The sequence below is a fragment of the Podarcis bocagei genome, assembly GCF_964188305.1.
Source record: "Podarcis bocagei genome assembly, chromosome: 8".
Lineage (NCBI taxonomy): Eukaryota > Metazoa > Chordata > Lepidosauria > Squamata > Lacertidae > Podarcis > Podarcis bocagei.
The window spans coordinates 70,283,547-70,298,202 of NC_138133.1; the positions used below are offsets into that span (position 1 = coordinate 70,283,547).

Consider the following 14,656-nt stretch of genomic DNA (forward strand, 5'->3'; position numbering starts at 1 on the left):
GATGGAAGGGGGAGGTTGGCAGGAGACTGGAAGAGGTGGGATAAGGACACCTTCACCTAATCCACCCCAGCCCAGTATAACTACTTCTTCTTCTTCTTCTTCTGGCAGCTAAGTGTTGATAGCAATTTTTATTAGGGATTGCAATAGATAGAAAAAATGTACAGTTAATTGACCTGCTGTACAGTTAATTGATTGTGACCATTTTAAAAACTAAAAACTGCCTTTTATTATTAGGAGGAAATTCCATCTCAATTTTTTAAAACATATTTCTTTGAAATATTTGATGCTTTTCTGCTTATAAAACCATCAAGAATAAAATCCAAATCTAATAGATCAAACCTAAAATCCAATCTAAGATATGAACAGCAATAGCAGCAGTAAATCAGTCAAATTTAAGATATGAACAACATTAGGAGCAGTAAATCAACCAGCCATTAAATACTTGGGAGAAGAGAACAGCCTTAATTTGGTGCCTCAAAGATGACATATTTGGCACCAAACTTGTTTCTGTATGTGGGGGTGCAGCCACAGAAAAAAAACCTATATAGTGGGCACAACCAGTATCTCAGGGACACTTGGAACAGACTTTCAGAAGATGATGTTAAATAACTGAAAGGTTCAGATGAAAGAAGTTATTTCTTTACATACCTCCTTGCCTCCAGACCACACAGAGCAAGGCAGCCATCACAAAAAGCATGACAGATTTGGGATTACACTTGATGGACATATAATTTCTATAAGTTTTATATACCTAATACTGATTTTTTTTCAGGATATGGACTCTAACGCTTGCTCTGTGAACAAATGTACTTATTTTACATGCCTGGATATAGTTTTTTTGTTTTTGTTTTTGTGTGCTGTTTTATGTTTGCATTACTTGGTTCTGATTGTTTTCTTGTTTTGTACTTACTGAAAATTGAAACAAAAATATTTACTAAACTATATATATTGTGCACCACCCTCACCATGGCATCAGGGGAATTAGGTTCAAGTGAGTGAGGTGAGCCTGGGACTACTTCTGAACCTGGAGTTAGAGAGAGATGAACCTTTCCCTGCCCCAGTTCAGTTCTACTGAAGCCTGGCATTTGTTTGGGCCCTGCACCTCCTGGGTGAAATTGCAGAGCCATAAAAAGCTGCCTCTTGCCATCTCCAGCTCAAAGCTAGAGGGAGAGCAGAGGCGCGTGAGCTTGCATCTGTGCCCAACTGATCGTCTACAGGGGCAGATCAAGCCCACATACCCCTGCTTCTCCTTTCCAGCTCTGATCTGGATAAGAAAGGTAAAGGCACACATGCTTAATCTGCTTCTGTGTCCTGTTGGGTGCAGATGCAGAATAAGCCTTTGCCTCCTTCCAAGTCTGAACTTTTGAGAGAGGGAGGTGCTTATTTTCTGCCCCCTTAGAGCCAACTTTAGATCTGGAGAGAGGGGCAGGAGAGTCTTCTCTGTTCATGCTGTGTTTTAGACACAGCATGTGGTCCAGGACAGTATACAACCTGTTGGAGAAGTCCGCTCACTCTTCCCGGTGGGTGCCATTGTGGGCCATCATTTCCTTCACCCACGGAGATCCGACAGGGAAGCCCCAGGGATGGGTCGGTTTCCTAAGCAGCAAAGGAAGCTTCTGGGCTGAGCTTGCTGCCTGGGAAATGGCTCCCACCCACTTGCTCAATTAGAAAATTTCCAAATGATCAACAAGGGCAGTCCCACATTCAATGTATTACAGTAATCCAACCTGGATGCTTTATTTCTTAGAGGCTAACTGGGTATCCAAAGTCAAATCTAATAGTATCTTAATATGCACATTTGATCCCTAAAGGGGAGTGTAGCCCCTCCATTACTTCACTGGATAGTTGAATCATTTAATATTTGAATAATCTGATTAAAACTTGCAACCTTTGGTTAATCGCTTTGATCATGGAAAGGTGAACAGAGAATTTTAAAGATCACATAATGTTTCTTTGCATCCTGTTATCGTTTGCAAAGGTCATTATTCTATTTGGGAACATTGCTGTCTCACATATAGTGTAGCCACCCCCATAATCCCTCCCTTTGTTCTTTGGAATAAAATAGTAATAGAGCATAAACTGTAGTTATCACTGGACACTCTTCATAATATCCTAAAAATTGCCTTCCTGAATGAGATCAAAGGTCCATTAAATTCAGCATTCTAAGTACATTCAGACAACCATCCATGGCTGCATAAGCCATCTCTCCTCCCATGTGCACTAGTTTATCAGTAAACATCCTTATTTGTGTTAAGGATTGTTTCTACAGATAATTTTTTAAAAATCATGTATAGTCATAGCCAATTTTAGACCTCATCACCAATATGCAGTATAGGGTGTAATTCAATGTCACACTCTTCCATTTTTTTCCATTTCAGAATGTCAGACAGAACAATCCCCCTTCTTCCCCAGCACACTGTTCTGTGGGTTCTCCTGGCTACCCCAGAGCTATTTTGGGGGGCTGCAGGAGAGAAGGGAGAGAAATGGGAAAGTCTTGTATAAGCAGAAATCCTTCCTCAGAGCTTCTGCTGACAGTGCTCATTAGGTTAATCCTGCCCATAATCTCCAACATATAATATTTGAATACAGTATACTGTACATCTATACTGTACAAACTACTTGTTCCTTGATTTTAACTTCAGTCTTGCCTGCATCTTTACTGAGATCCTCCAAGTGAATTTAAAGTAGTGATGGAGCTTTGCTTCAATCTTGCATCCACTGAAAAGAAAATTTAACAAATGTATTTATGGAAAATTGTATATTAAAATTGATAAATGGGTGGCTTTTTTAATTAAAAAAATAATGGCAGGCATTGTTGGCATCTGTCTGTCTTGGGAGATAATGGAGGAGTGCGCTTTTGGGGGTAAGGTCAAGCTGTTGGAAGGTTGCAGCGTCTGCTGTGACTGTAGAGACCGATGTGGGAGAGGCATGTTTGACTGCAGCTGGGGCAGATGAAGGCATCCAGTTGTGCTGTTGCAGATGCACCTTGGCATTTATTCTCTCTGCGCTCCTCCCAGTGGTCATTTCTCCTCTGGTCACTGCTATGGATACACGACTGGACAGCCTGTCTCCAGGCACTGCGGTCATCTGCAAGGGATTCCCACGTGGCAAGGTTAATGTTGCCAGCCTTCATATTTGCAGACATCTTTGTAACACAGAGTTGGTCTACCAATTAGCCTGGTGCCAGAAGCCATAGAGCACATCCTTGGGTATCCTGCCATCTTATATGTCGCCTTGACCAAGCCAGTGTAGACGTCACTGAGACAGGAGTGCAAACATGTTGGAATGTGGGCTTGGGCGAACACATCTTTGGAACTCTGTCCTGCCCTGTGATACCCAAAATCCTCCTGATGCAGTGCATGTGGTGTCGCTTCCTTGGGTTGTAATTTACAACTCACTTCCATAAAGCAGCATGCTCAACATGCAAGCGTGGTAGACCTTCATATTGGTATTGGTTGTTGTCCTAGGTGCCTTGACAATATGCACCTTGTATCCAAGATTTAGAACCTCAAAGCCAAAGTGAGAGCATTTGGGTCAAAATTAAGGGAGAGAAGAGTAACAGAGACCTCATTGTGGCAGTTTACTATAGATCCCCAAGCCAAACGGAGGACATAGATGATGCCTTCCTGGAACAGATGGCCAAGCATGCAAAAGGAAGGAAGATAGTAGTAATGGGGGACTTCAATTACCCGGATATTTGTTGGATGTCAAACTCACCCAAGAGCATAAGGTCAAACAGATTCCTCACTGGCCTTGCAGACAACTTCATTGTCCAGAAAGTGGGAGAAGCAACAAGAGGAACAGCCATTTTAGATCTGGTCCTAACCAATGTTGATGACCTGGTTAGTGGGGTAGAAGTGGAAGGATCATTAGGCGCGAGTGATCATGCTCTTCTGAAGTTTACTATACAGCGGAAAGGAGCAGCCAAGCATACTAGGACTCAATTTCTTGACTTTAAGAAAGCCGACTTCATAAAACTTAGGGAAGTGCTGGGTGAGATCCCATGGACAGGAATACTAAAAGGAAAGGGAGTTCATGATGGCTGGGAGTTTGTTAAGAGGGAGATAGTAAAAATACAACTTCAGGCAATACCAGTGAGACGGAAACATGGAAGGTGCCTAAAGAAGCCAGGGTGGCTATCTAAAGAACTTTTAACTGAGTTAAGATTAAAAAAGGATGTGTACAAAAAATGGAAAAGGGGGGAAACCACCAAAGAGGAATTCAAACAAATAGCCAGCACATGTAGACACAAAGTCAGAAAAGCTAAAGCACAGAATGAACTCAGGCTTGCTAGAGAGGTTAAAAGCAACAAAAAGGGCTTTTATGGGTATGTCCGTAGCAAAAGGAAGAACAAAGAAACAGTGGGGTCACTCAGAGGAGAAGATGGTGAAATGCAAACAGGGGACACAGAAAGGGCTGAACTCCTCAATGCCTTTTTTGCCTCAGTCTTCGATAAAGAAAACAATGCCCGACCTGAAGAACTTGGTGCAAATGATTCAGCAGAGGAAACACAGCCCAGAATAACTAAGGAGATAGTACAAGAATACTTGGCTAGTTTAGATGTATTCAAGTCTCCAGGGCCAGATGAACTGCATCCAAGAGTATTAAAAGAACTGGCAGATGTGATCTCAAAACCACTGGCAGTCGTCTTTGAGAATTCCTGGAGAACAGGCGAAGTCCCGGCAGACTGGAGGAGGGCAAATGTTGTCCCTATTTTCAAAAAGGGGAAAAGAGAGGATCCAAATAATTATCACCCAGTCAGTCTGACATCAATACCAGGGAAGATTCTGGAGCAGATCATTAAGCAAACAGTCTGTGAGCACCTAGAAAGGAATGCTGTGATCACCAATAGTCAGCATGGATTTCTGAAAAATAAGTCATGTCAGACTAACCTGATCTCGTTTTTTGACAGAATTACAAGCCTGGTAGATGAAGGGAACGCAGTGGATGTAGCCTACCTTGATTTCAGCAAGGCATTTGACAAGGTGCCCCATGATATTCTTGTAAAGAAGCTGGTAAAATGCGGTCTTGACTATGCTACCACTCAGTGGATTTGTAACTGGCTGACTGACCGAACCCAAAGGGTGCTCATCAATGGTTCCTCTTCATCCTGGAGAAGAGTGACTAGTGGGGTGCCACAGGGTTCTGTCTTGGGCCCGGTCTTATTCAACATCTTTATCAACGGCTTGGATGACTCAAGGGCATCCTGATCAAATTTGCAGATGACACCAAACTGGGTGGGGTGGGGTGGCTAACACCCCAGAGGACAGGATCACACTTCAAAACGACCTTGACAGATTAGAGAACTGGGCCAAAATAAACAAGATGAACTTTAACAGGGAGAAATGTAAAGTATTGCACTTGGGCAAAAAAAAATGAGAGGCACAAATACAAGATGGGTGACACCTGGCTTGAGAGCAGTACATGTGAAAAGGATCTAGGAGTCTTGGTTGACCACAAACTTGACATGAGCCAACAGTGTGACGCGGCAGCTAAAAAAGCCAATGCAATTCTGGGCTGCATCAATAGGAGTATAACATCTAGATCAAGGGAAGTAATAGTGGCACTGCATTCTGCTCTGGTCAGACCTCACCTGGAGTACTGTGTCCAGTTCTGGGCACCACAGTTCAAGAAGGACACTGACAAACTGGAACGTGTCCAGAGGAGGGCAACCAAAATGGTCAAAGGCCTGGAAACGATGCCTTATGAGGAACGGCTAAGGGAGCTGGGCATGTTTAGCCTGGAGAAGAGGAGGTTAAGGGGTGATATGATAGCCATGTTCAAATATATAAAAGGATGTCATATAGAGGAGGGAGAAAGGTTGTTTTCTGCTGCTCCAGAGAAGCGGACACAGAGCAATGGATCCAAACTACAAGAAAGAAGATTCCACCTAAACATTAGGAAGAACTTCCTGACAGTAAGAGCTGTTCGACAATGGAATTTGCTGCCAAGGAGTGTGGTGGAGTCTCCTTCTTTGGAGGTCTTTAAGCAGAGGCTTGACAACCATATGTCAGGAGTGCTCTGATGGTGTTTCCTGCTTGGCAGGGGGTTGGACTCGATGGCCCTTGTGGTCTCTTCCAACTCTATGATTCTATGCTTACCCAGCTCAGTGTTGATGGAGAAATTGCTGGTTATGGTGGAACCCAGGTAGACAAAATTGTCTACCACCTCAAGCGTATGGGGTATTTGCACCATCCTGACCCAAGATGTTGGTCTTTGTCATACTGATAGTAAGGCCAAACTCCCTGCAGGCTTGGGCAAAATGATCAGTGAGTCTCTGTAGACTCACTGCACTTTCTTGGAGTGCACTGTCAAGGCTGTGTCATCTGCAAACAACATCTCTTGGATAAGGACCCATTGGACTTTTGTCTTGGCACAGAGATGTACCAGGCTGAACAGACTCCTGTCGCTCCTTGTATGGATGTCCATGCATTTTTCAGTTGAGCTGAAAGCATATGAGAGCATCAGGGGGGAAAACATGCCAAAGAGGGTTGGAGCAAGAACACAGCCCCTTTCCACACCGCTCTTTATAGGAAAGATGTCTGAGGATTAGCCATCATGTTAGATGGTGTTGCACATGTTCTTGTGGAAGGACACAATCACCTTGTGAAGCTTAGCTTCTTGAGCATTGTAAATAATACTTTTCAGCTGATGTGGTCAAAGGCCTTCATCAGGTCTCTCTTCTCAACATTTTTCCTGCAGCTGGTGCAGTGAGAATATCATGTTGACTGTTGACCTCTGAGCTCTAGAGCTGCATTGTGACTCAAGATAGACCCTGTCAGCAAGTGGCTATAATCTGTTGAAAACTACACTGGCAAAGGCTTTCCCCACAGTACTCAGCAGGGAGATCCCACTGTTGTTGTTGCGGTCTTGGTGGTCACCTTTGTTCTTGTAGAAGGTCACAATGCTGGAGTCACACATGTCTTGTGTCATGGATCCTTGTTCTCAACACTGCAAGAGAAGGCTTTGGAAGTGTGTCATGAAGGAAGAATTGAAACCGGCTTTCAGCATTCTCCAGGAACAAAGCAATACCAGTACTGGGCACAAGGTGGTGCTCCAGCCTGTGCCATGAATAGCTTCCTCTCTACTATAACATTTTAATGCTTCAAAATGTATGCATGCACGAGGTGTTTGCTTTTTAAAACAGACCACATTATAGGTTCTTTAAAATTTATATATGCACTATAATTTAATCAGGTTTTTTTTGCTTTAATACAAAAAGTTATAACACAATTAAATTTAAGGCAGCAAATGTATAACATGAACAACAATAATTTTCTTTCCATACAATTTTGTGTGTTTTATCCATTCATTTATTTCTTTATATTATATATAGACTTCCTTTTACAAAAAAATCTTCACAAGTTAATTTATCGCCGGACAAGGTGGTGGAGGCAGCCTGGGTTTAAATATCCCAGCAGTGGACCAGAGTGAAGCCTTTCGCTTCATTCCTGCTTGCCCCTGGGCAGTCCTGTAGCCTGCTCACTCATGATTGGCCGAAGGCCGGCCATAAAGAGCACTTTGAAACAGGGCTGTGTTCTCACCCCAACTCTCTTTTGGCATATTCTTCTCCCTGTTGCTCTCATATGCCTCCAGTTTGACTGAAGACAGTATGTACTTTCATTCGAGGACTGACGGGTCTGTTCTACCTGCTACAAAAGTGCTGCAGGTCCTTATCCAAGAAATGTTGTTAGCAGATGACACAGCCTTGACAATGCACTCGGAGGAAGCTCTACAGAGACTTATTGACTCATTTTACCCAAACCTGCAGGGAGTCTGGCCTTACCACCAGCCTAATGAAGACCAACATCCTGGGTCAGGATGTCATCAGCACTCCACACATCAGCAGTGGTGACCACAAGCTTGAGATGGTGGACAGTTTTGTCTACCCGGGTTCCACCATAACCAGCAACCTTTCTGTTGATGCTAAGTTAGACAAGCATATTGGTAAGGCAGCTACGGCAATGGCTCACCTCTCCCAAAAGATATGGGAGAATGTGATGCTAACTATCAATACCAAGATGAAGGTCTACCAGGCTTGCATTTTGAGCATGCTGCTTTATGGAAGTGAGTCGTGGGCAACTTACACCCACCAGAACCAACGCCTCGATGCTTTCCACATGCGCTGCATCAGGAAGATTTGGGGCATCACATGGCAGGACAAAATTCAAAAACAAAGATGTGCTCTCCTAAGCCCACATCCCCAGCATGTTTGCACAAAATGGAAAATGGTAGGATCCCCAAGGATTGGCAGACCAACTATGTTTTATAAAGATGTCTGCTAACATGACATGAAGGTTGGCAACATTAACCCTGCTGTATGGGAATCCCTTGCAGGTGACCACAGTGCCTGGAGACACAGTGAGATTGTGGGTCCACAGCAGTGACCAGAAAAGAAATGACCACTGAGAGAAGTGCAGGGAGAGGAAAAGCCATGGTGCATTTGTAACAGCAAAACTGAATACCTTCATCTGCCCCAGTATCTATTCCAGGTCTCTACAATCTCAGTAGGCACTGCAACTCTCCAGCGGTTTGCTTTTATCCCCAATGGCACACGCTTCCATTGTCTCTCTCTCGAGATGAATGCCAACTAAACAGTTGAACTTGAAGTCAAGTTGAAGCTAGGTTGAAATGAATCTATAATCTTCTTCTTCTTTGGCGATCGCTCATGGCCAAGTAAGATTGTCCTACATGAATCACCAGGTGTTCTTTAGTTCCCTGGTTCTTCTTTGTATGCTGTGTAGTTCCATCATGCAATTGCTTATCTACCTTATTTAAAACAACTTCATATTTAAAAAACAGATGAACAACAGTGGGACTTAACTTTCCTTTTAAAAATTGTTCTCTATTTCACACATTTTGTTTGTTTCATTTGACATCTCTTTCATTTTTTCACTCTCACAATACTGTTGAAGAGTCCTGTTGGTTTTGTTACCCTGCATTTGATAGAAGTGAAATTGAAAAGCATATTCACAGGTGTAAGTGATGCTGTTCAGTCAAGACATAAAATTTGTGTGTCCAACTTTTTCCAGCTCTTAAGAGTTTGCATTTATTCTCCCTCCACTAAAAAAAAAGCAAAAAGGGCAAAAAAATAAAAGCAAGCTGCACAACTATACATCCGTTCCAATATTCACCTATATTATGTAGAGCTCACCATTCTTCCACTAGTGCTGGATGGATTTGTGGGAAGGTTATACAAAGTAAAAATGTGGCTATAGTGTGCTTTGCAGCTTCATGTGGGTATGTGAGATAAACTTTAATGCCTCACAGAGGGAATAAAGAGAAACTGGGCTTATGCCCATGCTTGACAAAGTGTATGAACAAATTGCAAGTGGGACTGTAGAAGTATGCTCTAGTTGCCTGTAGTGCTTCCAAACATTTAATGAACATTTAATGTACAGCATACATTCACAAATTCCTATGTTGCTGTTGTTTTAAAAATCCAATAGAACACATAGGATTATCCAATAAAACACGTTATCCATTGCCGTTCAATATCAGGAGGTAAGAACTGCATGAATGTACATAATGAATTTCCAGAGGCATTAGCTCTGTTAATCTGCTGCAGAAAAAAACAGCAGAGAATCTTGTTGAAAAAAATTGTCCAGTAGCACCTTAGAGATCAACTAAGTTTGTTCTGGGTATAAGCTTTTGTGTGCATGCACATTTCTTCAGATACACTGAGACAGTAGTCACCAGACCCTTATATATAGTGGGAGGGTGGGTTGGGGTTTTCCTCAGAAGGGTAGTAGGAGATGGGTGATTGACTCAATGGGTGTGGTGAACCTGTTGACGACTGTTGTTGTTGTTTAGTCATGTCCGACTCTTCGTGACCCCATTCCTGTCTTCCACTGGCTCCCACAGCTTGGTCAAACTCATAACAACTGTTATCAAATCCAAATCCAAACTCTTCTTATGACGACTGTTAACAACTGCAATTAGTCCTACAGGAAAAGACAAGTGATAGTATGCAGATGACCAAAAATAGCTTTAGCATATGTAATGAGACAAGAATCCAATATTGTAATTGTTTCCTGCTTGGCAGGGGGTTGGACTCGATGGCCCTTGTGGTCTCTTCCAACTCTATGATTCTATGATTCTATCTCTGTTCAGACCAGGTCTCTCCATAGTTTCCAGTTTTAGTAATAAGTTGTAATTCAGCAACTTCTGTTTCAAGTCTGTTTCTGAAATTCTTTTGTAATGAGACAGCTGCTTTGAGATCCTGTACTGAATGACCTGGGAGAGTGAAGTGTTCTTCTACTGGCTTCAGTGTCCACACAATGTTTTTGGCATCAAAATGTGTCCACACAATGTTTTTGGCATCAAAATGTGATATGCCATTCCAACCTGGAAACACCCTAACAACTTTATTATAGTATAAACTTTCATAGACTACAGTCTATCAGTTGCATTAGAAGTATTACTTTGAGTTACAGGTGTGTACACAGACACAGTCGAGGGTGGAATTACAAACTGTCAGAAGGAAATGAAATGCAGAAAGTACAGACTGTGATGATTAGGTTATTAAGAGTGACCATAAATACTTCCTGCGTTTCATTTCCTTCTGACTTTGCTGGTTAGAATTCCCCCTCCCAACTGTGTGTGTCTTGAATAATAGAATTATAGAGTTGGAAGGGACCCTCAGGGTCGTCAAGTCCAACCCCCTGCAATGCAGGAATCTCTATGACTAGCTCATACATGACAGAAGGCCACCCATTCTCTGCTTAAAAATATCCAAAGAAGGAGAATCCACTATCTCTCAGTGGAGTCTCTCTCTCTCTCTCTCTCTCTCTCTCTGTGTGTGTGTGTGTGTGTGTGTGTGTGTGTGTGTGTGAGAGAGAGAGAGAGAGAGAGAGAGAGAGAGAGAGAGAGTGTACACATTCACTTCACACTCTATACTTCCCAGCCCTTCCACCCCTGCTGGTTAACTCTTCCTCAGCTGGCTAAAGCTTCTCTCCCCTGTGATTCCCATGATGATTGGCTCCATGCTGCTATTAAGTTTTTTCCAAAGCTTAATAGTGGCCTACATTTCCCCTTGTGCTGTTCAGCTAATTGGGGAACAGCTGAGAGTGATGAAAAGGGCACTGGAGCCCCACCTACCCCAGGCCTGCTGCTTGTCTGATCAGTGGGATACTATGTTGTGAGCCATTAAGGTTAGGCAGAGTGCCAGTTCTGAGAAAGAAATAGAAAATAGCATGTTTCTACTTAGTGAGCATGCATGGGATTGCACTGTTGTAAAAACACTTATTTTATTGATGGACTAAGAAGCACCTGTGTGTGATCTAAAATATGATTAAACACACTGCAAAACTTCTGGGTTAAATTATTTTCCTATATTGTAATGACTATTATGAGGAAGTGGTGTTTAAGAGGCTGTTTCTGGATAACTAGGCCTATATTTGGCACATATTTGGTGTGAAATAGCCTTTGTTTTCCACCTTCTGGGAAACTAATACATTTTCCTCTCTTACTTTATATATAGGTAATGTGGGTATGTAACTCGTGCCGAAAACAACAAGAAATCCTCACAAAATCCGGAGCCTGGTTTTATAATAGTGGAACAAATACACCACAGAAGCCTGATCAAGAAGTTTTTAGAGGGCTGCGTAACGAAGAAGCACCTCAGGAGAAAAAAGCAAAGCTGCATGAGCAATCCATATCAGGGTTGGAACGAGGTAGATCTCAAGGGCTCACAAGGCAAGACTCCATAAACGGCTCAGGAGGGAAGGGAGCAGGTGACACGGCAGACAGGTAAGGAATTGGCTCATTATACTTCAAAAAAGGAGTCATCACATGTTTATGAGTCATATTATCTTTGCATTTCTTTTTCATGTTTAATAAGTTGTGTCATCTAAGCAGAATATAAAGAAGCATTTATTTTCAGAAGTATGCAAGGTCTGCATTATTATTTCCTTACCATTTATATTGGGATGATTCTGTAAGTGAACATACACTTTTCTTTTCTGTAAATTAGGAAGGGCTCCATTTTGCCTTTGTGGAATGAAAAAAGCCCAAAGTTAGGCCATTAATTCTGCAGCATAAATTAGATAAAAGATGCATAAAAATTGGAATTTTCACTAGTTCAAAATGTCAGAGATTTATCTCTCTTTCTACATCTGTGTATGTGCTTAGAGAATGGATTTTATACATCTGAGGCCTAAATCAGAAATACATTAACTGCTCAAAGGGGACTGCTAATCTGCATATTTTAGTTGGGTACAATTTAAATTATTTTTTCTCAAACAGTAGTTTATGAATATTCTGCACTTATTTCTTAGTGGTCTTCTTCTTACATTAATATATTTCACACTGGTGAAAAATACCTCTAAGCCCTATTAAAATATTGGTATATGTGTCGAGGAATCATACAAGTTGAAAAGCCTAGTGAATTTTCTCATTGTTTCTTGAACTTTACTACTGTTTCCAGCTCATTTACAAATTTACCTATGCTGATATGATGACTTGCAGCAGAATCCTATGCATGTTTACTCAGAAATGAGTCCCATTGTGGTCAGTGCTATTCATTCGCTACTAAGTTGATGGCACAATAGTGTTGAAATTCTGTATCCACTTCCTTGAGAGTATGCCCCATTGAACACAGTGGGACTTTTGACTAGACATGTAAAGAATTTAACCTTAAGAATGGTCATTTGAATTCTCTGGACTTCAAATAGGCATCTGTAGGCTATATGAACTATCTCATGCTCTACATCTAGTTTATAAATAATGCTGACTGTACTTTTAGCTTTTATTAAATTAGATACTTTATCTTTAAAATAACAAACTCTTTCTAGCCTTTCAAATCTGGATTGGCTATTAACGCAATTCTAACTATGTTTACTTTGACTTAAGTCCTATTGAATTCATTGGAATAAATGGGGTTTGGATTGTGGACTTAGATAATTTTTTTGTTCCTTTTTAACTGTGATGATCATGAAATAGAATTCTTGAAAAATGTAAGCAAATCAAGCTTTCTTACTAGAACCTACCAGATTGAACTGCTTCTTTGCTCATTGTCCTCTGCTCAATTTTAAATTGGCAGGTCAAATACTGATTGGCTACAAGTGCTCCTTAATTATATTTGTTGTCTTGAGAGACACAACATGGTGTCTGGCAGCTGAATTCATTGTTAAAGGGTGATAGCACAATACTATTCATAGCTAATATTTTTTTTAAATATGTACAGAAGATGGAATCTTGTGGGCTCTTCATTTTTACAAGAGAGACTGCGGAGCTGTCAAGGGTATAATTCTAAGTGCTTTGGCTCAACTAGTGTAGGGAGACTGAGACCACAGAACTGTTGTGGGGAGAAACCAACAATGTTTGCTTAAGACCTTCCTAATACTCTTGGGTACAAATCTCAATATGCCTTTGTACAGACACAGTTGTTAACAATTACAGCTTGGTTCTACTTTGTTACAGAAGTCAGCAAGTGATCTCTCTGAGATTGACATGGGAAAATGGATTGAGATTATTTTAGACTGGAAGGTCAACATCAGTAAAACTTTAATTTATAAACCAGTACATTTAGATAATGGATTAACCAATTGTACAGGCAATGTGTATTCAAGTAATTATTATCTAATTATCCAGATTATTAAAGTCTGATTTTAAGCCACTTTTCTTAACTCCCTAGTGCTTTTAGTTGTCCCTTGTGTTTATTTATTTAAATATTGCATTCATATGCCACCTTTTCTCCAAGGGGGTGTGGGTGGTTCAATCCCTCCTCATTCAACCCCCACAACAACCCTGTGAGGTAGGTTAGCTTGAGAGGCAGTCACTGGCCCAAGGTCACCCAAGGAGCTACATGGCATTTAGTGTCGCTAGTCTGTGAAACAATCTTCCAGCAGAGATTTGACAGGTGTCCTTGCTTCTGATTTTTGGGTGTCTCTGAAGACTTTTTTTTATGATGACAAGCCTATGCAGTTTAAAATTTTGAATGATTGCTCCATACTGCTTTTAATGATTTTCTTATTATATTGCTACAGTGCTTTGATACTTTTTATGAGAGGGTAGTATATAAATATTATTATAAATATGAGAATGGAAAGCTATATCCTGATAACTTGAAACTGACCATGGCTTACAAATTTGCAGAAGAACAACCTGATCGGTGTGATGCAGGCAGGGGTGGCTAACCCTTGGCTCTGCAGATGTTATACTCTTCACATCTATATTCTCTAACAATTGGCTACACTGGCTGTGGGTGATGGAAGCTGTAGTCCAACACGATCTAGAGGATATCACATTGGATACTTATAGGGTAAAATCTGAATTACAATGATGGGAAAAAGTTCAGGATCCTTTGTAATGTAAAATTTGTTGTTATTTAGTCGTGTCCGACTCTTTGTGACCCCATGGACCAGAGCACACCAGGTACTCCTGTCTTCCACTGTCTCCCGCAGTTTGGTCAGACTCATGCTGGTAGCTTCGAGAACACTATCCAACCATCTCGTCCTCTGTTGTCCCCTTCTCCTTGTGCCCTCAATATTTCCCAACATCAGGGTCTTTTCCACGGAGTCTTCTCTTCTCATGAGGTGGCCAAAGTATTGGAGTCTCAGCTTCAGGATCTGTCCTTCCAGTGAGCACTCAGGGCTGATTTCCTTCACAATGGATAGGTTTGATCTTGCAGTCCTTGGGACTCTCAAGAGTCTCC

General features: G+C 41.5%; 1 protein-coding gene across 18 annotated transcripts in view; it reads left to right on the forward strand.

Moving 5' to 3' along the window:
• The window catches only part of RIMS2 (regulating synaptic membrane exocytosis 2), a 349,417-nt gene that overhangs the window by 77,962 nt on the left and 256,799 nt on the right, over positions 1 to 14,656 (forward strand). For all 18 annotated transcript variants that reach the window (XM_081204271.1, XM_081204281.1, XM_081204282.1 and 15 more), the window contains one exon: positions 11,483 to 11,751. In XM_081204271.1, coding sequence (XP_081060397.1) covers positions 11,483 to 11,751 — 269 coding nt within the window. The remainder of the gene's footprint in view (positions 1 to 11,482; positions 11,752 to 14,656) is intronic.